This window comes from Chlorocebus sabaeus, chromosome 11 (assembly GCF_047675955.1).
Source record: "Chlorocebus sabaeus isolate Y175 chromosome 11, mChlSab1.0.hap1, whole genome shotgun sequence".
NCBI classification, from domain to species: Eukaryota; Metazoa; Chordata; class Mammalia; order Primates; family Cercopithecidae; genus Chlorocebus; species Chlorocebus sabaeus.
The window spans coordinates 4,546,161-4,569,823 of record NC_132914.1 but is presented as its reverse complement, the minus strand read 5'-3'; the positions used below and the strand labels follow the sequence as shown (position 1 = coordinate 4,569,823).

The window sequence follows — 23,663 nt, the reverse complement described above, 5'->3', positions numbered from 1 at the left end:
CGAACCAATGTACTGACACTCACATAAACTGTAAATACATTTTCTCACTCTGTCCCCCAGGCTGGAGTGCAGTGGCGCGTTCTCAGCTCACTGCAACCTCTGCCTCCCGGGTTCAAGCGATTCTCCTGCCTCAGCCTCCCAAGTAGCTGGGACTATAGGCGCCTGCCACCATGCCTGGCTAATTTTTGTATTTTTAGTACAGACGGGGTTTCACCATATTGGCCAGGCTGGTCTTGAACTCCTGACCTTGTGATCTGCCCACCTCGGCCTCCCAAAGTGCTGGGATTACAGGCGTGAGCCACCGTGCTTCACTGTAAAGACTTAAAAAAAAAATCCCCAATTTTTTCTGCTTCTTTACCATTTCCTTAACTCTCATAAAGATATAATGCAAAATGTCTACAACATTCTGGACCTTTGAGCCATCCAATCTGGGAGTAAGCAAGAATATGCAGCGTTGCTTTAGTTATCAGTCTATACTGTAGGGGAAATGGACAGTATGTCTGCCCCAAGCAGGAGCTTCCCTTAGGCAGGTGACATGCAATGCAATGACAAGTCACCGGTATCACTAGACAGGGACCATTGTTGGTGTTAGTAAGAGGGTGCGAACAGTAGACTTGCTTCTAACAGGCATTTTCTGGCCTCTCTCTTCTGCAAAGGTGCCTCTGTGCACTCTGTTAAGAAGCACATATATAAGCAAAATATGTTCAATTGAACCTCCCTGTGTCTTTTCAGAGTTTAATACAAACTTCCCTTTTGTTTCTTTCACCGTGTAATTCTCCCTACCCAGAGGTTTCTAACTTTGCCAAGTCCAAAAGCATTCTCTTTATTTCCCAAAGATCTAAAATACAGCAGGCCAGGCATATTGGCTCCCACCTGTCATCCCAGCACTCTGGGAGGCCGAGGCGGGAAGTTGAAACCAGTGCGACACCAGCCTGGACAACATAGCTAGTTCCCCATCTTTAAAAACAAACATATAAATAAATGAAATAAAGCTGGAACTAACCACTAAGGAACAAAATTTCCATACCCCTCAAATGTTCCTTTCCTATCGCTCGTCTATTCCACATTTCAGACTACAGCTTTCAATGAAAATTAAGATTAGGAACAACCACAGACTAAGAGGCCAAAGGCAGAGACGAAATATCACCGGGAACAAGGAGATGAAGAAGGGTGGTATCTGCTGTCCACCTACCATACTTGCAGGTGGCCCCCAAGTTATTTAACTTTTCTTATCTCAGAGTTTCCCCACAAAACACTCAGAGTAAAGGGCAACTGAGATGATATTGATATACATGCAGTGCTAAGTAGAGCTCGATACATGATCATGATTATGTGTAACAATACATTGGTCCTGGAACCTGAAAGAATCCCTCAGATTTATTTGAAATGAGGTATAGAATTGCGTTCAGTCAAGACTGGTGAAGTGTGCGTCAAGATTGTGTGTCTGGTTCTGGGGCGAGCGCTGAACATGACAGACGTGAACCAGCGGCAGGAGTCTCCGTGCCACCCTGAACGAGGCTGAAACGGAGTCAGGCACTGGCCTCCGGGACTTGCTAACACCTGTCAGACGTTCCTGTGGCATCTCCTGGTTACGCCCCTTACCCTGTCCGACCTGCTGAGCTGAATGAATGATGAGAAATCGCTTGGGGCTCACCCGCCTCATCCCTGTACAGTTCTTCCCCAAGTTCTACCCTCAAGGACCATGTGGCAGCACTGTCCTCATAGGTTACCACTTGCTAGGTGGGAAAAGTTAAGGTGTAATGTTCCTTTACTTTTTTTTTTCTTATTTATTTATTTATTTATTTTTTTGAGACAGAGTGTTGCTCTGTCACCCAGGCTGGAGTGCAATGGCGCGATCTCGGCTCACTGCAAGCTCCACCTCTCAGGTTCAAGTGATTCTCCTTCCTCAGCCTCCCGAGTAGCTGGGACTATAGGCACCAGCCACTGCACCCAGCTAATATTTGTATTTTTAGTTAAGATGGAATTTTACCAGATTAGCCAGGCTGGTTTCGGACTCCTGACCTCAGGTATCTGCCCGCGTTGGCCTCCGAAAGTACCAGGATTACAGGCATAAGCCACTGAGCCCGGCCTAAAAGTATAATGTTTTTAGGGGCACTTGCATTTCAGTAGATGTGTGAAAACCTTAAATCCTTATAATCTAAAAAATTTAATATTAAATATAGAATCAAAATGAATGTGGGGGTTAAATGTGGGGGCAAAAAGTGACTATGGTCAAAACTACTGTGGAATGTCCCTTAGGAAGGTTCCACATCAGAGAGGAATGGCAAGTCTCATACCATCAGTTTTTCTTCTAAAGCTGGGATAGACATAGACAGCCCTTTCTCCATCTGAGCACCGCGTGAAGGAGTTCACTTAAATGCCGGAATCATCATGGTGTGATACTCTCTCCACCATACATGGGCAAGAGCTGAGATCCAGAACAGCAGCTTCCACCCCACATTCCATCTGTCCTCCCTCATCTCCTGTAGCCACTCACTGAGTGAAACGTTGGACCTAACAATCTAAATTCATATTTTCTTCTTTCTCTGTTTTTTTGTTGTTGTTTTTTTTTTCTTGCACAGGAGAATCCATTGAATCCAGGAAGTTCATGTGTAATGTTCCTCCACTGTTGAGAAGCTGTCGAAGGGGATGTTTACAATTGTTTTTTTCCAGGAGGCAAAGGGGCTAAATCAGAGTACCTCCATACCATAGATTCAGTGACTATATACTTGTTTCCAACTGAATACCTGTCCATGGAAGACAAATCCTACCCAAAGCATAAGGCCTAAGAGCTTCTGTTATGTAAAGGAGATGGCAGGATTCTCAGCTGACTGAGGGACCGTGCACACGCGCGCATGTGTGGGTGCATGGGAGGTATGGTAGACAATAGCTCTGAACCATTACTTTAAAAAGGAAATGCCTGTTAGTTGTAGCAATGTGGTACCTTGAAAGAGGGTTTCGCATGACATAGCCCTTGGTGAATACTTTCCAAGTTGCAGTTCCTGTGGAAGACCTTGCTCCTCAACAAAAACGCTCTCACCTCCTGCCCAATCCTGCCTTGCTCTCCTTCCTCACAGGCTGTGTTCTGGCCCCCGGCAAGGTCATCTGGCTTAATGCATCTTCTACTGCAACATGGCCAACTTGGGACTCTATGGCCATTAGTGAATTAACCATGCCAGCATGACCCTCCACATGGGGAGACCAGGCTCCAGAAAGCTAAAGACCTCGGTTTCAGGCCATGCACGTCTTCCCTTTGGGGTTCCCAGTGTCCCCACTTTTTCTGCTATTAGCCTTCCCTTCCAGCAGCCTGAGACCTTAAAGGAACAGTTCTGAGAAAACCCTACAGGAACGACTGGGATGTCTGACTGTCACTTCTACTGGACTTTCAGAGCCACGCGACTTGAGGTGGCATGTGCGTGCACAGTGGCGTTCTATGTAAGTTCCAGCCAAGAATAAGCGCATGGGCTGTCCCACACAAAACGGAGGAAGGTTTCATAGATAGACAAAACTGCATACTCTCTCTTTTCTTCAGTCACATTTTGATTTCAATCCAAATCATCACTGACTTGACTACAGCCAGCTTTGTTTTGTTTTTTGAGATGGAGTCTCATTGTCACTCAGGCTGGAGTGCAATGGTGCGATCTCGTCTCACTGCAACTTCCACCTCCCAGGTTCAAGCAATTCTCATCTCAGCATCCAGAGTAGCTGGGATTATAGGCGCACGCCACCATGCCCAGCTGCTTTTTGTATTTTTTATAGAAACAGGGTTTCACCATATTGGTCAGGCTGGTCTCGAACTCCTGACCTCAGGTGATCCACCCGCCTTGGCCTCCCAAAGTGCTAGGATTACAGACATGAGCCACCATGCCCAGCCTGGCCAGCTCTTGCTTGATGACCCCTCTGTGACTGGAAGATAAAAGGATGACCAAAGCAGGTACTCAATGGATTGAAGAATTCTGAACTCCCTTCCCCACCCTCTTCTAGACTTACCTTGTGGCAAAGCAGGACGCTAACCCTCTCTGCAGTCTCCACCTAACCTTCCTTCAGGTTCCACTTCCATGAAACTTGACAATGATCAGCTCGACTTTCAACGACACAAATCCCTCATTCTAGCCCAGCAAGACTAAAAGGGCAAAAGCCTGTCTTGTATAAATGATGCCGAACACTACTCTCTGATGGTGGAAAGAGAACTTGGCCTGTCCCTTCCATGAGACACAGCTCACGCCCTGCACACGAATACCTTTGTTTAGCATGGCAGGGGCCCTTTTTGGACTTGTGAAGGGCATATAAATTCTGTGTGCTGGTGGGAAGGGAAGGGAGAGGAGATTGGGCACTGGTGCTGATACCTGCAACTGGACATGCCAACTCCACATTGTCTGGGTCCTGCCCAAAGCAGGAGGGCAGGAGAATGCATGGGATTGGGGGGTGGGGGTGGGGATGGGGACAGCCACCTGGAGAGAGGAAGACCTCCATCTTAAATCCAACCAGGTTGCTTCTGTGAGAGGATCGAGCTGAGAGAAGAGTGGAGTTAGTGTTTCCAAAGGGGCTGGATTATAAGAAGACATACATAAATAATCACAGACTTGGAGAATGTGGAGGTCTAAAGGGCCTTTGGAAATCAAGTAGCCAAATGCCCTGTTTCCCAGCTAGGGAATGGAGCGTGGAGAGTTGACGTGGCTTGCCCTGCAGTGACATCTGGCTAAAAGCTCAGACTGGCTTTAGAAAGGGCAAGCCTCCAATTTCAGAACTCCTTTTTTCCTATATACCTCGACTTCTAAGCTCTAAGTAAAGACATACAGACCAGAGACTCTCCAAGAAAGAGAGACATAGCCCAAGTGGCTGGAAAACCACGAAAGCGCCTCTAATCAAAAGATGTTACACGCATGTAAAGTGCGGCGGTTCTAGGACATCAGCTTTCCTGCAGCCTCCAAAGCACCAGCCATTGTGTTAAGATGCCCCAAATTAAGCTGATTAAAAGGGAAGCCATAATGCTCGTCTGTCAGCCTGGACAGGTGGTACCCTACTGCGCTGGAGGTCGGGCAGACCTCCAGCTTCCATGATGATAGGCCCCCTCCCTTGCCCCCTTCCCTCCTGGCTGCCCCCGCCCCCACGCCTGGAGCCCTGACAGCAGTGTTTGTGATCTTCAGCTCGTTACAAGGGCCTCTGACTTCCTCTGCTTGCTGGCTCGAGCTCCGCGCCCTGCACCCTCCTCTGCCTCCATGAATGGGTTGACGGAACTCCTACCATTAGCCCTCAGTGTAACTGCACAACTCCATTGTCACACACACGCACTGCACTCAACAGGGGGACAAAGGGCTGAATGAGCCCCAGACCCGCGGCCAACTCAGGCAGAGACAACTTAGGAAACTATCTCATTCTTCCTTTCTTCACAGGCTGTTTGGCTTATTTCCTTGCATACCAAATGAGGCCCACAGAAAAATGAGGCAGGAGACGGAGGCATCAGCCCCCGATTCGATTCCACCTCCCCACCCCCAGCTTCCAGCAACACTTCACAAGGTTCCTGACCACAGGCCCTCAAGAGTCCACAGAAGACAGAATCTGTAACAGTGGAGCCTTGAAAATGGCCTGTGCGGAGAGTGCACCGGCGCCTCCAGCTACAGAGCAGACACAAAGCTAAAGCCCATGAATCACACACACGTGTCGAAACTGAGACTCCTTCCGGGGCACCTCCACCTCCCTGCTTTTTAATAGCTCATTGACAACCAGGATCAGAAAATGCCAGGATGACCCTAAGGAAGGGATATCCTGGAATCTTCTCTGGGCAATATTCAAGAACGTGTCTAGGGACAGGGATGAGCATTGAAACACTTCTATTGGGTACTGTGTGCACTATTTGGGTGATGGATTCAACTGAAGCCCAAACCTCAGCATCACACAATATATCCACATAACAAACCTGCACATGGATCCCCTGAATCTAAAGTTTTTGTTTTTTTTTTTAAAGAATGTGACAAAGAGTTTTGATGTGCCTTAGACAAAATAAGGTTTATAAATATAAGGAACAGATGACTAGAGTCTTATTCTGTTAAATATCTTGCAATGAACTCCACAACATCTTTATGGCCTATGAGCCTCAATTCCACGTTTTAGTTAATGAATTTGTGCAACTGTGTCATGTGAAAACGAAGCCACTTACTCTAAGACAAGGTTAGGGAACACTCAGAAGGCTCGGAAGGCCCTGACACAGAATTGAAGTTAAAAAAAAAGATAAAGCTTTTCAAAGGACATGGACAGACTAGTGAGTCGGAAACACATTGGAAGCCCATCTGCCTGCCTTTGTCCTTTGCTCCTTCCTTCCTCTTCCCTTCCTCTCCTAAGCATCACTCCCGATGACTCTGCCAGGGGCTCTGGATAAAGAGCTGAGGAAAAGCTGGGCCTTATTCAAGAGGTTCTATAGACAAGGAAGCAGTGAGATCAATGCTGGCAGGCAGCCCGAGTAGTGTGCAGAGGGGACGGAAGAGGACCCCGATTCAGCCCAAGCAAGCAGGGCCACAGTCACCGGGGACCCAGGCCAGTGGCACCCTCCTCTCTCAAACCTACCCAGGCACTGGACACCCCCAATAGACGTTCCCCCTAAAGCCAAACTGCCTCTCTGGCTGTTTTTAGCAACTCTTAGGATTGGAAGGAAAAAGTATTTAAAATATACCACCCTCTGAGACTTTTATTCCCTATAAAACTGTCAGGCCCCTCACTCAGCTTTCTCTTTGGAATGAAGCGTTCTGGTTTATTTTGGCAACCAGACGCAGCAACAAAGGCCGACTTTCTTAGAGGCGCATGGGTCCCTCCTATCAAAGCTATCTGCTGCTGGCCAGGGAGCCACAGACTTGACTGGCCATCTCACAAGAATCAGGGGGACCCTCTTTCAAGAGCTCGATCCCCGACAACCCACAACCTAACCCCCAAAGTGGCAGAGAGCACTGCAAGTTCGAAGAGATCATAAACAGCAAGGTGTGTAGGAGCTGACGTGTAACTTCAGGGGCTCTGGGGGAAACCGTCAGCTCTTCCCGATTCCTGTTTGTCAATGCCCTAGGGCCAGGGGGCAAAATGTGGTCCTGTGTATTTCACTTTTCCAGGGAAGAGCTCAACATCAACCTATGGGCATTTCATAGCGTGGCCCGAGGATGTTTCAGACATGTGTACATACATATATATATATCCATTTATGTATGTGTGTATGTATATACATATAACACACACATTTTACTGTCGTAAATACACGTAATGTCAAATTTCCCTTTTCAGTCACTTTGAAACGTACAATGGCACGAAGTACATTCATACTCTCATGCAGCCATCAGAACTCTCCATCTACAGAATTGTTTTCATCATCCCAAACTGAAACTCCATACCCATTAACCACTAACTCCCCATCCTCTCCTCTCCCCAGACTCCTGGGAACCTCTATTCTACTTTCTGTCTCTATGAATTTGATGATTCCAGGTACCTCATATAAGTGGAATCATACAGTATTTGTCTTTTTGTGTCTTGACTCATTTCACTTAATGTAGTATTTTCAAGGTTTGCCCATGTTATAACATGGACTGGACTTTCATTTCTTCTTACAGTTGAATAACTGCATGTCCGTACATTTTGTTTCTCTACTCTAAGAATAGTTTCTATCACTAAATTTTCTTTTCTGGGAGTCTGGCATTCTACATTAGGCCTCACGAGCTCCTTCTTCCGGCCTGATTTCCTACTGCATTTGGCGTTCATAACACATTACTTAGCACACCTTCATTTATGTTCTTAATTTGCCAGGGTTTTGCATGCTTTACTCTTGATTCATCATACGACTGCTAGTTCCTTGAATGCAGGAATCTCATCCTCTACTTCCCACATGCCACCCATCCACCCCAACTTCTAGCAACAACTGGGCCTTCAGTAAAGACTTCCAGAAATGAATGAAAGAAATACACCACTTCTTGACTCATGAAATGGTAAACAGAGCTCAGGAAGCAAAATCACCTCCCTCCAAATGCTAATGTGTTCTAAATTCTAGTCCTTTTATTTTTCTTCCCTCTGAGCGTCAGCTTTTCAGAGAACACAGGTTGATGGACGGGAGATTTAGCATTTGGGAAGTTGCATACACACACACACACACACACACACACACACAGCCTAGCCCAGAGCTGCTTGAACGTTTCCACTAAAAACATTTTCAGGGAGAGCGAACAAGCATCTGGGGTGCCAGAGGTAAGCCTGGAACTTCCTGAGGTCTCAGATTTTTATTTGAAAAAGTGTTATGAATTTTACATTTCACTACGTTCACTCTTGGTTTTCAAGTATGAAAATGTTCAACCCAGACCCACTGGTGTGAATGAGGCATACACAGGCAGCCCCAGTTAAGAAACACGGTGTGTGCCCATTATAGAAATGAGATACCAACTCGACCAACAGTTGGGATTTATAGGAGGACACCCCTAAACCAGCTTCGTATCCACTTCATATCCATTTGACAGAGTTGGTCAGCTGACTTAAATGGACTGGCTACGTAGTATCAGAAAAAGGCAAACCGTTTCTCCAGATGAGATGACAGACTGACTTGCCTGCAGTCTTGAAAAGCCAAGAGACTTAGCAGCAACTCCCAGGAGTGAAATTGACACCACTGTCCACGTGAGATCAGTAAGGGAGGACAGAGGCAGGTGGGAAAAGGCTGGAGCCGGTAGGGTGGTCAGCCCATCGGAGCAGGTCTATCAACAAGCGCGGGGGTGGGGAAGGTTACAATGCCTGGGGGCAGGAGGAGGGGGGTGGCCGCTCAAACTCCTGTCACTGACATTTTTGTCTTCACGCATTGAGGAAGGGCTTGTCTTAAATTGGCCGGGAGTCCTATTTGTAAGGCAGCCTTAATTGGCGACATTGAGAAAAGGAGGAAAGTGTACCATTTCTATAAATGTTAAGTCCTGTCCACGATTTTTCTCTGGAGGATTAGAAAAGCATTCTTCATGCTGCACTGGAGGGAGCTTTTCAGTCTGTGTTTTGGAGCCCTCGTTTAAAAAGCGTATGTTTGGAGCCCGCATTTTAAAACCATATCTAAGAACTATCTCGGAGGAGGACCCCGGATTTGCTCGGTCAGCATCTCCCTGCGCCATTTCTCTGAGCGGGGAACAAACGCCAGGAAAAATCCAGGTGGGCGGGAGAGGAAGCCAGCGAGCTGCAGCCGTGGGCTCTCTGAAGTTTAATCTGTTCAGTAGCCCTTGTGCAGGCCTCAGGCATAGGCCTGTAAATCACATGATCCCTTAACTCAATAAAAGCCCACAGAGGGCATCTGAATCCCCCTGGACCATCCAGAGGGTGTCATCGTGAAGTGCCCAGCATTCTTCCGCCTCTCCATGGTGATGCGTGAGGGCTGAGGGCCAACAACCCTCTCTCGGGTTGACTTTAAACCCAAGGGTTTTTTTCAAACCAAAAGATCCCAGGAGCGGCAGCAAGGGTGGAGTGGAAAGTTTCCAGGGGGCAGTCGGAGCTTGGGGGTTCTAGTCCCAGCTCAGCCACCGCCCAGCCCCTCCTGGCTGGTTACTTCAACCCCTGCCCTGCCCATGGAAAATAAGGAACCGCTTCTCTGACCTCTCAGCACCGTCCTGGCTCCAACGAACGCCCTAGGACTGCAGCTTCCTACCAATTCAATTCGGAGTCTCACTTGACCCTGGTCTCTCTCAAAACCTTTCTTCTCAGGAACTCCGAATTCTGGCAACAGGAAGTAACAGCCTCTGAGCCGTCCACAGGGCACACAGAATGGGGAAGCTCCATAGCTAATAATAGTTTCTTGAGTTTGTATGGCACTCTGTCTTTTGAAAGCACTTTGTAATCCATTACTGCATTGAACAAAAGGGAAGAGAGAGCGGGGAGGGGTCGAGAGGTTTGCAGGGGCGGACACCGTTCTCACAGTGGGGCACCTCTTGTGTGTCTGCTCCGTCCACTGCAGCTGAGTCCTGGCTCTCCTTTCTCCTCTGTGCGCCTTACAGCCCCAGCGTGTGTGAGCAGACACGGCGGCTCTTCACCGCCGGGCAGAGGCAGCCCGGCAGCGTGTACAAATATGGCAATGAAGCAACAACTCAGACCCACTGGGAAGCCCACGCCATAGAGGAACATCGGTAAACAGCCCTCCCACCCCCTGCCCCCCGCATCTGCTTGCTGAGTTTTCTTCTGTATTTTGTGGTGCATAGCTTTTCAGAACCTTAAGAGGGCATGTCACCTGCTGAACTTTGTACTCCCTTGATGTCGATCTTAGAAAACACACCAAAAAAATACCTCTGACACAACATAATCAAATCCGTCGTCTCTTTCCCTGAGCTGAGAAGAGACATCTGGACTTAGCCAAGAAGGTGGTGGCCACCTACCACGTCTGTGTTGGTGATCTTAGCCAGCAGCTCAGTCAGGGCATCACAAGTGAGCGAGCTCACTTCCTCATCCTGCTGGAGCCCGCAGATGGCTGCTCCCACGCTTCCAGTTGCGATCATCGATGGTGGGTACATGGCAAACTTAAAGTCTGCAAGGAATGAGAGGCAGAAGGTCAGGCCACGGAACACATTCGGATCCTGGAGCTCCCCGACACTGCAGAGACTCAGAAACAGGAGGGCAGCGCGTCAGCAGCACGAGTGACCCCGTGCCCTACAGGCATGTCCTCCCTCGAGTTCTTTCACAAGAAGCCTGTGTTTATTTACCATCACCATGGCTGTTCCAGACTTAAACGGAGGAGACTGAGGCAGGGAAGGAAGGCAGCTTATCTAAGTGCACACAACGAATGCACAGAGGATTCAAGGTCCCCAATCCCCAAATGCCAGCCATATTATTAAGCATGTCCGAGGTAACATTCTTGACCCTGGTGGGGGCAGCAAGGTGAGCGAGTCATGGTCTCTAGAGGTGATGGTGGGAACAGAGCAGAGAATGCCTGAGACCAGTGCAGATAAGGTACCCCATGGGCCATGCAAGCAAGACAGACCGGGGGCTCCAGATGTGAGAAGGAGGGAAAGGACAAGGAGGTGGGAGAAACGGGCAAAATCTATGCAGAATGCTAATTCAGATGGGATCTTGCTAGTCTCTGGACAGGCATCAAGGATTAATATGACCCCCCCCCAAAAAAAAAAAGATTTGATTTAAAAAAGGAAATGAGAGAAGCAGCAATGCAGCAAGTGGGCGAGTCGGGGCTAAATTCCACCCAGTTCCCAACCTCTGGCCCAACAGCAAGAACCCTCAGAACATTAGGGCAGAGGATTCTAACCCCAACATAGGGCTCTAACTAAGCACCAAAGATTAATCATTGCATCTGAATCAGACGGGTGACTTGGTTTCAATGTTATGACTCATGAGCCTGAAGTCCCCCTTTTATTACTAAGAGAAAAAAATGTGACTTGCTACAGAGAAGTGCAGAATGAGGATAATAAATCAGAGGGGCTTGAACCCCATCCACTGCTATTTCTGACAGCAAATACAGAGGATGCTCCCGTGTGCTGGAGGGCTCCTCTTGAAAGACCAGACCCCAGGGCCTGGGTGGCTATGATCCAGCAGCTGCTTGGTCCATCGAGGGGAAATAAAGACAGCCAACTTCCTCCTGTTACTGCTGCCGACAGCTACCAATGACCACCATATGCAATCTGCTCCACGTTACGTCCTGTTTAATTCACCCATCAGCCACAGAAAGTGCACAAGAGCGTCACCCTAATGGTATGGGTGAGATCCCTGAGATTTCTGAGAGTTCAAGTTGCCCCTGCTCATGTTGACATGACATTAGAGTGGGTATAGTTTCAGTCATCACCCTAGTGACGGTCCTGGAGTGCAGTAAGTCTTCCAAAGCATACTCTTTCCAGTTTTAGCGTTCCTCTAGTGAACTTACTGTGTGTAGACGTGGAAGGGGCACATGGGGGCAGGAGACAGAGCATACAGGGAACCGTGGGTCACCCTTCAACGTACAGCAAAAATAATCAGGTTAAACCTGCAAAACCAGCCCCTCATATCTCCCCTTCTTCCTATACACGCTCTATTACAAACGCATTTTCTACAGCAGCTGTTTTAATGGTGGGCCCATTGCCCCAGCATCAAGTTAGACACTGTGGATCCCTGAGCCAAGCACAGCCCTCCCCTCCCATCATGAAGGCAGAGCAAACCTGGCCATCTGCCTGTCTCCTTGGCTTTTTTTCCCATCGCCCTCTCACCATCTCCACCTCTTGAGGGACGTATATAATGGTGCTATGCCCACGCCTGCTGTCCACCCGCCCCTCCTATGCCTTCTCATCTTCTCTGTCGCCATGGACAGTGTGACAAAGCCGGCCTCCCTGCCTCTTGCTCTGCTGTAGGTCTCTTCCACATGGGTCACAGGAGAGTGCTTCTCTGCCCAATAACCTCGTTAGCTCCCCCCTGTGACATTCATAACACAAGCAGGGCAGCCGGCCCATGGCCCTGGGCCCACAAAGGCCCGGGTGGGAGCATCTGCCAGGGAAGGGGCAGGAAAGCATCCCCGGCCCTCCCTTCCCTCTGCCACAGGCCTCAGACCGGGAAGCACACCTCACACATGCCCGTGTCTGCTGTCCCACTGCTAGCAAAACCAACTCTTATTACTGGCATATGAATGAACTCCTGGAAGCCAGCAGGCATGGGGGAACAGGTGTACCAGTGGCACAGGGAGACTCTACCTCCCTTTTCCTTTTACTAAGAAAGTTTTCAGGGGAGTCCTCCTGGGGACATTGTCCCGTCCCACAGAATAGGGGAGCACTTTGTGCTTGAACTTGGCTGCCTCTCAGCAGTTCAGAGTGGCACCAAAGGAGCAGCGTGTTCCCACAGCCAGAGGAGAAGAGCCGCCGGAGACCAGGATGGTGGCTGTGCTGCCCTCTGTTGCCTGCTACCCAGGAGAGGAGCGTCTTCCACTGGATCCCTGAGCACGCCCCACCTCTCTCCTCCAGGTTAGTCAAATACTGAGGCAACATCAGCCCTCCAGCTAGGTCCAGACGTGGGACTGTGGGCAAATCACTTCCTCTTCCCAAAGGCTTGCTTTCCTATTTGTCTAATAACTGGTTGGGTGAGACAAGTGTTTTCTAACTTCTAGCTGCAGGTCATTAATGGGTCATGAAATGCATCTGTGGGTCGTGACCAGCATTTTTTGTTGTTGTTCTCCTTTAACCAAATAGAGTAGGATAGAAAGTATCAGGCTCACTGCATGTACTGAAGAGCAAATATTGTTCGGACAAACTTTTGTATCCGTTTCATATACTTGTACAAGTATCCTGAGTTGTGTTATAAAATGTATTTCTTCCTTCATGGCTTAGGTCAGAAAGCGTTTAAAGATCGTGGGCAGGATAATGTCCCAGGTGCCTTACAGCTCTACTTTGCTCTTTGAGAATCTGGAATGGGAATGATTCCCAAGGAGAAGAACAATGAGGAGACAATGGAATGTATCGCGGCCACTAGCAGCCGGCGAAGTCACAAAGCAGCCGTCTCCACAGAGCAGCGCCACCTCCCCGTGGCACCAGCACCAGGGCTGCTCCAGGACCACTCTCAAAGACATCCCTCTCTCTACCGGGAGGGGGTACTGAACAGAGAGAAAACAGAAAAATGAAACATCATTTCATCTGTGCACCAGCTTCCTAGCTGTAACTAGCAAACCCCCACCCTCAGCTGTGGAAAGTTCCACCTACCCAATGCAGCCATTCCTGGAAACCATCAGCTTTGTCGCTACGACAGGGTGGAGAAATGGTCGCAATATCCACTCAGAAGAAGGAAGCAGAAAACCAAATTGCATGCATGCATGCGATGATGAACATTACAACCATAGGTACCTACGTACATACATGCCTGTGGGTGTACCGGAAGGATGCACAGAAAATCAAAGCTGTTCTGTTAGGTGGGAGAAACACAGATGAGTTTGTAAATTTTTCACATATTATTTTAACAAATAAAAACCAGGTAAAAATTTCTCAGCAGTCCCTTAAGTCTCTTGATCAAAATGCCAACAAGCTATACACTGGTGCAGAAGGCACGCTCAGGGGTGAGGGTATACCCTCTCCATCCTTAATTGCCCACCTGGAGAGGTGAGATGCTGGCAACTTCCTGAGATCCCTCCTCCTGCAGCAGAGAGAGGCAATGAATGAACTGATCAGCGATCCATTTTCATTGACGCATTACAATGTGCTCCTCCCTGTTCCAGGCAGCATGGAGGACTCCCCCCAAAATGCACCACGTTAAGACTTTTTAAGGCTGGGCATCAATGCATTAGATAGTAGAGGATGGTGTGCTATAATGGCTAGGTCTGTACTACTATAGGGATAACTTCTAAAGAAACTTCTCAAAGAAAGGAGGCTCTTGAAGGCCGGACACAGTGGCTCACATCTGTTAATCCCAGCACTTTGGGAGGCCGAGGTGGGCAGATTACCTGAGGCTGGAAGTTTGAGACCAGTCTGGCCAACATGGTGAAACCCCGTCTCCACTAAAAACACAAAAATTAGCCAGGCACGGTGGTGCACGCCTGTACTCCCAGCTACTCTGTAGGCTGAGGCAGGAGAATCACTTGAACCTGGGAGGTGGAGGCTCCAGTGAGCAGAGATTGTGCCAAGCACTCCAGCCTGGGTGATGAGAGCAAGACTCTGTCTCAAATTAAAAAAAAAAAAAAGAAAAGAAAAGAAAAAAGAAAGGAGGCTCTAGAGTGAAGAGGAGCATTTGAGACACTTCTCAGAAGACTCTCCAGGGAGATGGGAAGGATTTGGAGAGTAGACCCAAAAAGCTCCGAGCTAGAAGGTGAAGGGCATGGAGCTTGGACAGCCTCCACTCCTGCCCCAGTCCCCACCAGACCCAGTAGGGCCTTTCTCCAGGTTGCAGCATCTGGGGATCTAAAGAGAGCAGGAGCAGCCACACACCTTGCCATGGGGAACAGAGGCCGTCCCAGGGCCTCGGCCTCCAGCTCCCCTCCAACCAAAGCAGACCTCTGGAGAACCCAGCTCCCTGGTTCAAAATATTAGCTCTGGAATCAGACTGAGGTTGAATCTCCATCTACCACCTACCAAGCGTGTGAAGTTGGGCAAGTTACCTGACCTCTCTGAGTCTTCATTTTCTGATCTGCAAATAATGAGAATAGCAATACCCACGTCGTAGCGTTGTTCTGAGGATTAACTTAAAATTACCCTTGTAAAAGCACAGTGCCTGGTTTAAGGCAAGCAACGAATGTCAGCCAGCATCCTCCGCAACCTGCCCCTCCTCTGCTCTCACTCCTGGGACTTCCTGCAGGACTGTGGTGGGGAGTTCTGACGGGAGATGCTCTCCAGTGTCTGGAGAGGTGAGGAGAAAGGCGCCCAGCATCCCTGGATTGCAGGCAGATGCAGGGAGCAGGCCAAGCAGGCCAGGAAGAATGAGGGCTCTGTGCTTCCTGGAGAATCTGTCACTATCCAGTTGTGTATGTGTCCCAGAAATGACATCATCGAGTCCCCCAAAGTCTCCTGCTGCTTTGCAGAACAGGGAGAAAGTGCAGCCCCGCGGGGGAATGAAAAGAACCCCACGAACACTCAGCGAATGGACGAGAGAAGTTGGCAACGCTAACCCAGCACATTCCACAATTCATTCAGATGCGGTTCACCCGAGCCAGGAACGATGCCCTCATAACCAGGAACACCCGACATTCCCGCCTCCCTCCTGGCAAAGTGGTGGAGACAAGGGACACACCTTAGGGGAATCCCAGCTGGACCCACAGGCACCAGGGGCAGCTCTGGTGTGGGCTGCCTGCTTGCTCATGACGGCGGTGGTGATGGTGAGGTATAAATGAAATGGAGCTAAAATTCATCTGTTCCAAACATCTCCTTTTACAGGTGAATCAATGAAGTATTGGGAGATGAAGTGGTCTGGCTCATGTCACTCACTGTGAGTGTTGGGCCTGGGGTCTGGATGAGATTTTGGGACTCCAGATCCAGAGCTCTTCATAACTTACTGGAAGCTGACCAGCTCCTCAAGGTCACCTCCCATATACCACTCAGGAGGATAGGGCAGCCTTTCATGTCAGAAGTGGGAGAAAAGCCCCAAAGGTGGCACTCTGGCTCAGGAATCAAAGGACTTGGTACCAGCAAGCACAAATGGCTTATCCTCTCAAGGATGCCCTGAGAGCCCCGGGCGGTCCCACTGGGCTCCCTCACCTGCACGGACCCTGAAAAGTGTGCATTTCATCAGCTTCGTATCTGTACTTCTTGGTAGGATTTTACTGAAGAAAGAGGTCAGAGCTAAATAAGTTTAAAACCATGGAATACACCGCCCTGCCCAGTAAGGTTAGCACTTATCATTTTGGCTACGGTGGCCAAGGTCGTGGGGTGTAGGGGTGATGGCTTTGCTCCTGTTCACCAATGGGGGAGAGAGATGCGCACTCTGAGGCTGGAGAAGAAAGGGAAGGCCAGGTCAGGCTTTCCCCATGTCTCTTCTCCAACCTGCAGTCAGGTGGAAGTTCAAAGGGCCAGAACCAGAGTGTTCTCAGGCCAGGGACATCACTGGGCACGCACCTCACCTGCCACCCCCGGAATAGGACCAGCATGCCCTGTCCTTGTGGGGCAGGACTGCTATGACAAGGGAAGGCCCATGAAACTGCAAGGCCTGCTGGGAGGAGCTGGGGAGGGGGCTGGTTGGAGGGCGATGAGGATTCCGCTACCCATTCATCTTACATCTGCAGAGAAGAGAGATGGCAAGCACCACACTGTCTGGCTGCCTGTCCCCACAGGGCATGCTAACGACTTCCCCTCAGTCCCATGACCTCTCAGCTTCAGGGGCAGCTCAGAGGCTTGCAGATGGACAGACGGTTTCCATTCTTCCTTCCCAGCACCCCTCAAGGCGAATCTCCCACTCTAGATCAAGGGCCAAATCACGGAACTTCTCTGGGCCACCACCATCTCCCTCTCACTTGGGGATGGAATCTGAGGGAACACCTGTAGGTAAAGCCAGGGCAAGGGCTAGGACAGCATAATGGGTTATAGTCAACACTGGGACTCTGGCCTTGGCGTGGTGAGGCCTAGGGGTGGCTATTGTGTGCGGCAGAAAGAGCAAGGTGCAGCATCTTAGGGTGGGCTTCCAGTGAAGAAAGAGGGGACGTGGGTGCCTGGAGGGGGAGGGCGAGCACCTCCCCCTCCCCGGTGCCAGGCGTAAACTCAATGCCATTGGCTCTGCTAAACTAACTGGAATCATCCACCGAGCATGATACCACATGTCAAGAATCTCCCAATGCCAGAGTGCGATCCCGGCTCATCTCCAACGGTCTTCTTTCCTCACTTGCAGACCTGGGTGCTCTATCAGCAGAGCTGCAACCAGGGAAGCTATGGCTTAGTTCTGCTTCCCCAGTTTTGGGAACTCCAGGAACTGGAATGCTAGGAGCTGTAGTCAGGAAGATCCCCCACCCAACCCGCCCACGCCTGCACTGACCAGGACCTGCTGCAGAGGGATACCCTGTCCTTGCGGCCCTCCCTCTTCCAGAAGCCATTTCAGGCTGAGCAGGGAAGGAAGGAGGGCTCCTCTCCACCTTGCCACCATCTTACCCTAGAGCCCCATAAAGCAAGACCACCACTTCACCACACTTCCCACAGCCCGTCTGTGTTCTCCCGCTCTCCCTTCCCCTTTCACACACACATACGCTCCCCACACACTGCAGAACCACTGCCAGCTCTTTCACAACCAGCTTTTCCCATCAAATAGCTGCAGAGCCTGAGGGTTGGCTGCCATCTCTCGGGACCCCCACCCTCCACCCACTGTGGGCCTCCAAGACCCTGGCCACAGGTGTTTCATCAGCTCCAGGATGGAACATCCAGGACTGGGGGAAAAGGAGAGAAGTGCGGGATGTGAGGGGCAGGTGAGAGCAACAGCTCGGGCTGGGGAATCCGCATCTCCTGCCTCTGGTCCTCAGCCACTCTGTGCCCGCTACTGGCCAGAGTCCTGGGTCCTCGCCCATTCATCATACGCTGGCCCTACAATGCACAATCTCTTCTGCATGGAAAGTGTTTCCTTCAAGAAAAGCGGCCTTTGGTGTTAGTATTGTGAGGCCAACTGCTGTAAAACTCCACGTAGCCAGGATTCTGTGTGACTCGGTCAGTTGCACAAACCCAGATGCAGATCAGGGAAAGCAACATCTTGAGATACAGACCCATCCTTTCCAGACCCAGGAAACTGCCGAGGACCTCCCTCTGCTCTGCCCATTCCACGCCTGAGGCTTCGTGCTTAGCACACGGTTTTCATTTGGTTTGGGGGTGTCCTTTCCCAGTCCCTGACCAGAGCTAGTTCAAGGTCCCCAAAACACAGTCTTTATAACTGCCTCTGTCTCCCTTTGGGCCTCTGTCCTCAGTCCCTGAATCCCAGGCTCCCTACTCTGGCCCCGGAGTTGGCAGCCAGCCCAAAGATCTGGGCAAGAAGGCCACGGATGGGGGATGGGATCCCCAGTTTTCGAGAATGGGTCTAGACGGAATCTGGGGATCTGCCCACACCCGGGTAACTCCACCCAGCACCCCTACCCCAATCAGAGATCAGAGAGGAGGAAGGGGCGGATGACCCCAAAAGATCTGTTAGTCAAGAGACAATGTCAAATCAGAGCTCTGGCTATCAACAACTGGGCAATGGGGGAGTTTAGGGTCGGGGGTCAGCTGTCCTTGGGCCAGAGAGAAAGAACTGGCTGACCCCTCCCCTACAGTGAATCAAATGAGAGAGGAAGGAGACAGCCGAGCCTGGGAGACAAAATGACAGGTCACTGGAGGACTGACCTCTCGGGCCGCCGCCAGACAGCAGAAGGGAAGGAAGCCAGAGTGACCACTATGGTCCAAAAGGCAGCAGGGGGCCACAGGGGTCCTAAGAACCACCCCCAGGGCTACAGGAAGGACAATGGACTCTCCCACTAAGGCGCACGGGGCGCATGTGCACGCCATGAGGCCTGGCCTGCATCCAGAAGAACAGGACTACAAAAAACCAGCAAAGGGTTGAAACCTGTGCCCTAGATGAACAGGCAGGAGGCGGGAAGGACTCCACACTCAAGCCTACAAGTGCAGAACACACAGGTCCTGCTAGAAACAGACAAGGGCAGCCAGTCAAGGAAAGCCATCATATCCACTTTAGCTGGAACAGTTAAAATCAGGGTTAACCTCGGAGATGGTAGCATTTTCACAATTAGTGAAGGTCCAACCTACACTTCTGGTTTACAAAGCATTTCCACGGGCATCACCTTTCTGATTTTCATTTTCCTAGCTGCTCGGAAAAGGCCACAGGATGATGTATCAATAGGCTTGTTTTGGAGATGAAGAAGCTGGGGTTCAGAGAGGTTAAGCAGTCAATCAAAGGTCACCCCACTGATATGTAGCAAAGCCTGAACTTCCGACTGTGAGTACAGGGCATATGCACTACATTGTACATCATATAATCATCTGTAGCACTCACGAGTAACATGTAACAACCTACTGAAAAAAGTTACCACCCCACTCCACCTAGCAATTTAACTACTCTTGGCGAATTTGAGGTGAACCACACCAAAACGTCTTCTCAAGCGATCAGCTTTTAACCTAAGGTTTCTGACTGTCAAAACATGAACTGCTGACATCTCTGCCTTGGATGAGTAAGGTTCCGGGGTCTCTGCCATGGCTACTACCAAGAAAAAAAAAAAAGAAAGAAAACCAGTAGACACTGGCCAAGGCTGTTTAATAAGACAATAGCAAACCACTGCCTCCAGTTTATTAGGAAAATACAAAGCAAATGGGCCAGGAGGGACTGTGTATCAATTGTGGGATCCCCGTGGCAGGCAGAATTGCAATGTTAAAGGCTGCAGCCAAAATCAAAACACCTCCACATGAAATGAGGCCATCAGAACCCTGCACTCAGAAGGTAAAGCCTTACCGAAAGCCAACCGGGTTCACTCCCCTGCCCAGTGGGGCAAACAGCTAGAGAAGTGAACAGCTAGAAGGCCATAAATGCCCTACAGTAAAAAAAAAAAAAAAAAAAAAAAGAATTCCTTTGGTCTCCCTTACCACTAATCAAGGCAGACAGCATATTTATCTTGACATTGTTCCTTTAACCTGTATTTGCCCCCATCCCCCCGAGATTTCCTCTTGGGCTTATCTCCAAGCCATCCTTTTCCTTAAAAGATTAAAGATTTAAACACAACCAGTGAGCAGTGTATATTATCTTCAAAGAGCACTTTAGACATCATAAAGAATATTTTAACAGGGGCACTCATTTTTTTTTTTTTTTTGCCTTAACCACACCTGTCCTCATAAACCATTTATGAGTTTAGCAGAGAAAGCGAATATACAAAGCTCAGATAAAGTTTAAAAAAGCAACCCAGGAATGAAACTTCGGACTTTAGACTACTCAAGACCACCCCTCCTCTAAGCTCCTCAACTAAAATCAAAGTTTGTACGGCCTTTTGCCTCTCCCTGGACGTCTCCCCAAAGACCTCTCCCGTCTCCCTCCCTGGCTCAAGCCTCATCTTACCGGTGGCACACAGAGCAATGAAGGTCTGGGCGTGCTTTCGGATCAGAGACAGCTTCTCCCGCTGCTGGGGCAGCTTGCGCAAGATGTGCTCAATGAAGTCATGAGGAGTGACAGCTGCCAGGTTCCACTTCAACTTCCCCAGCACCACCAGCTCCCACTCCTGGAGGGGAAGGCAGTAAGAGAAGAGGAGAATCTAAACTCCACAGGCTGACCTGGTGTAGGGGGTTGGGAGTTGGGCTCCAGACCAGTTTTAAGGCCGCTCATTAGGACGTGGCTGCTAGATTGTAAGGCGGGCCCATGTGTCAATGTGCCCCTCAAGCTTTGAAGTTGTTGACAGCTCTTCTTATGCTTCAAATGTCAGGCTCCACTGAAAATAATGAGAGCCCAGGTAGCTGTTGCCAAGATTCTATTTTCTTCTATTTCGTTTCCACTCCAGCTCCCCTTACCCGCTCCCAACCCTGACTTGCCGGCAATACTGCTTCCCGCCCACCCAGAAAGCTGAACCTACAATGAGATACGGCCAAGGTCACTGTGGCCTTTTCGTGGTAATTTATTGTATATGTCTCTATCACCGATTTAATAGTCTTTTTAATCTTCATGGAAAAATGATGCACACAGATAAAGCTCAAAATAAGGTTCCTTGGCCCAACTCCTTGGCAACCAATTAGCTTGCTTTTACTTAGTCCCAAAAAGTGCCTTTATCTCTCTGCTGTTCAAACTTTCCCCTTTGACCCATCAGGCAGAGATTTTGGGGATATGACCCCCAGCCCTTTCACCTAAATGTTTCAAGGGGCCGTTGTCATCATGACTAAAGGGGCACATGGTCATTAGCAGACCCATTTTGCAGATGGAGGTGATTCGGGGCAAGGTGAAGGTGCCTGCTTAGTGTCACAGCATCCCTCGGTGCACCTGTGGGGACCACACAGCCCTGTCTCTTTCGGGTCTCTCACCAGCAACCCACCTGAACAAAAACTTTGTTTCCCTCTTTCACTGAGATATTTATGGGAAACTGTGCTCAAAGGGAAACAGTCCAAAATAAAACATTAAAAATATTGTAAGTGCTACCAGAAAATATGCCTATCCGCTGAGCTGTCATCAGAATCACAGGCAGGGACTGTTTGCCACTGCACCCCCTCTCCCATTCACCTGGAGAACCTGGACTCTCTTTCATTTGCTAAACTAGCAACCAGAGCACCAGTCCCAGAGCTGTGGGGCGGGGGTGACTCCCTTTCCCTCCCAGGCCTCAGCCTTCTCATTTGTAAAATAGGACTCTTCCAAATCCCAACTTCTGGGATAAAGGGAAAGGGAACAGGAAACAGCCAAGTTTGTTTGGAGCAATATAGTGCTTGGCTAGTCTTGGAAAGATCTGGGTGTCCTGAAGAACATCTCAGTTCACCATCCTCTTGAAACAAAAGAATCATATGAAGATTATTTTTCCTGCTCTCTCATGAGAAAGTCAAATCGGTTCCCAATTCTAACAATGTTTTCTTCATAAGCTTTAAAGTCTGCCTTGGCTTTCTGTGGACAGTTGGGGTAAAGGGACCTAATAAACTACTAAACCACCACCATCTTCAAAGATGGCTTGAAATGCCAGCCCTTCCTCTTCACAGGGCAATGCGAGTACGAACCACCGGTCTTGCACCGTTATTAAAGGAAGCAGATCTCCCAGAAGACAGCACCTTTCTAGGCCTCTCGGACCAAACCAGAAGCAGCTCAAATCTGGCAGCGGTTCAAAGGTGAAGTCATTCAGGCCCCTCTCCACATTCTCGGCAATTCCTCCCCCAACCTTGTGCATGTCTTCCACTAGATGGCAGCACAGCCCCAGAAAGGAGGCTCCTCACAAAGAGCTCAGTTCAAGAAGCCAGCCTCAGCCCTGTGGACTTTGTGCAGGCCCTGCCAGTAAGGAGGGGGAGGGGGGGAAGGAGGGGGTGCTTTTCTACATAGTGCAAAGAGGGGTGTGCAAACCACGGAAGGTGGGCCTTGGAGCCGCTCTTCCATCCAGTACAGCTGCAATATGGCCGTCTTATATGTCAAGCTGCAGGGAAAAGGAGTTAGATCAGGTGGGAAAGAGGTTCCCTGGTAGAAAACCAGAGATAAGACAGGATCCCTGGGGTTGTACAAAGGTCACAGTTCCGCTGGAGGTAGGAACCCAGGCCTCGGACTCCTTCAGTGAAAGGCCGCATTTTGACTTTGCTCAAAAGTCAATGGACTGATATTTAGTGAACAGCTATTAATGTGTTGGTATCTTGAGGCTTTGTAGATGCAGAGGGCATTACCTTTGAACTCCAAGTTTTTAGGAGACACACACCGCAGCCGCATACCTACCATGTGAACACATTCTCAGACTATTTTTGAAAATTTGCAATTTAATTAAAATATCACTGTTAATTAAAATATTGCATGCGTCCCCTACACACATACACAATTGCAAGTGAGTCTCACCACCAGATCTCCTCGAGGATCTTATTCACAGATGTAGCCTCAGTGCTGGGCACGGAGCCTGGGCACATAGTAGGAACACAAAAAATATAGACAGTGGTTTCCTATTAAATGAGTTATTGCCCGTCAGTGTGTAAATTCTATTGGGGGGGTCATTTTGGATCCCAAGAATCCGCTCTGGAAGTGGTGAGTAGAAGGCATATTGTTGGCCAGGGGAAAGCGGGAATCGCAGAAAGGAAGGGAAGAAGGGACCGGTCATTACCAGCAGCTCCTGAGGCTTGATGGAGTTGTCGGTGTAAATGCACAGCTTCTCCGCAGTCAGCGGGCTGGTCTCTTTGAGTTTGGAGGCCAGGAACATGCAGACAGCACCCAGGAGTTGCAGATGGGACTTTGGAGTCGGGACCCCAGCCAAGAAACGGTCCAGGTAATTCATGGCCAGAGGGAAGACCTCTTCTTCGCACTTCTGTTCCTCACAGACCTATAATGGGAGTGGGAAAGGGTTGGGGGGCGAGGGTGGAGAGCATAGCATCAGCAAAAGAGAAAAAGAATGAAAAAGCATAATCTATGGCAAAAAAAAATTTAATTTTTTGTGGGGAGGGGGAGGGGAGTAAAATGGGTGATAAGAAAAAAGAACAAAGATGAGGAAACTGGGGTGAATCAGAATAGTCCATCCGTGCTTTGGTATTCCAGGGAGCCTATAAAAGGGGGTGAACTACAGCTCCAAAACGGGGAGTCGGAGAAGTGCGCAGCAGCCGCGGCAGCTCCGCGACGCTCCCTTTGGCTACTCCTTC

At 49.5% G+C, this 23,663-nt stretch overlaps 1 protein-coding gene across 1 annotated transcript in view; it reads right to left on the bottom strand.

The window, feature by feature from the left end:
• The window catches only part of CCND2 (cyclin D2), a 31,572-nt gene that overhangs the window by 5,968 nt on the left and 1,941 nt on the right, over nucleotides 1-23,663 (bottom strand). The window contains exons 2-4 of the mRNA XM_007967271.3: nucleotides 23,135-23,350; nucleotides 20,434-20,593; nucleotides 10,359-10,507 (exon numbers count right to left, since the gene is read on the bottom strand). Of these exons, the coding sequence (XP_007965462.1) occupies nucleotides 10,359-10,507; nucleotides 20,434-20,593; nucleotides 23,135-23,350 (525 nt within the window). The remainder of the gene's footprint in view (nucleotides 1-10,358; nucleotides 10,508-20,433; nucleotides 20,594-23,134; nucleotides 23,351-23,663) is intronic.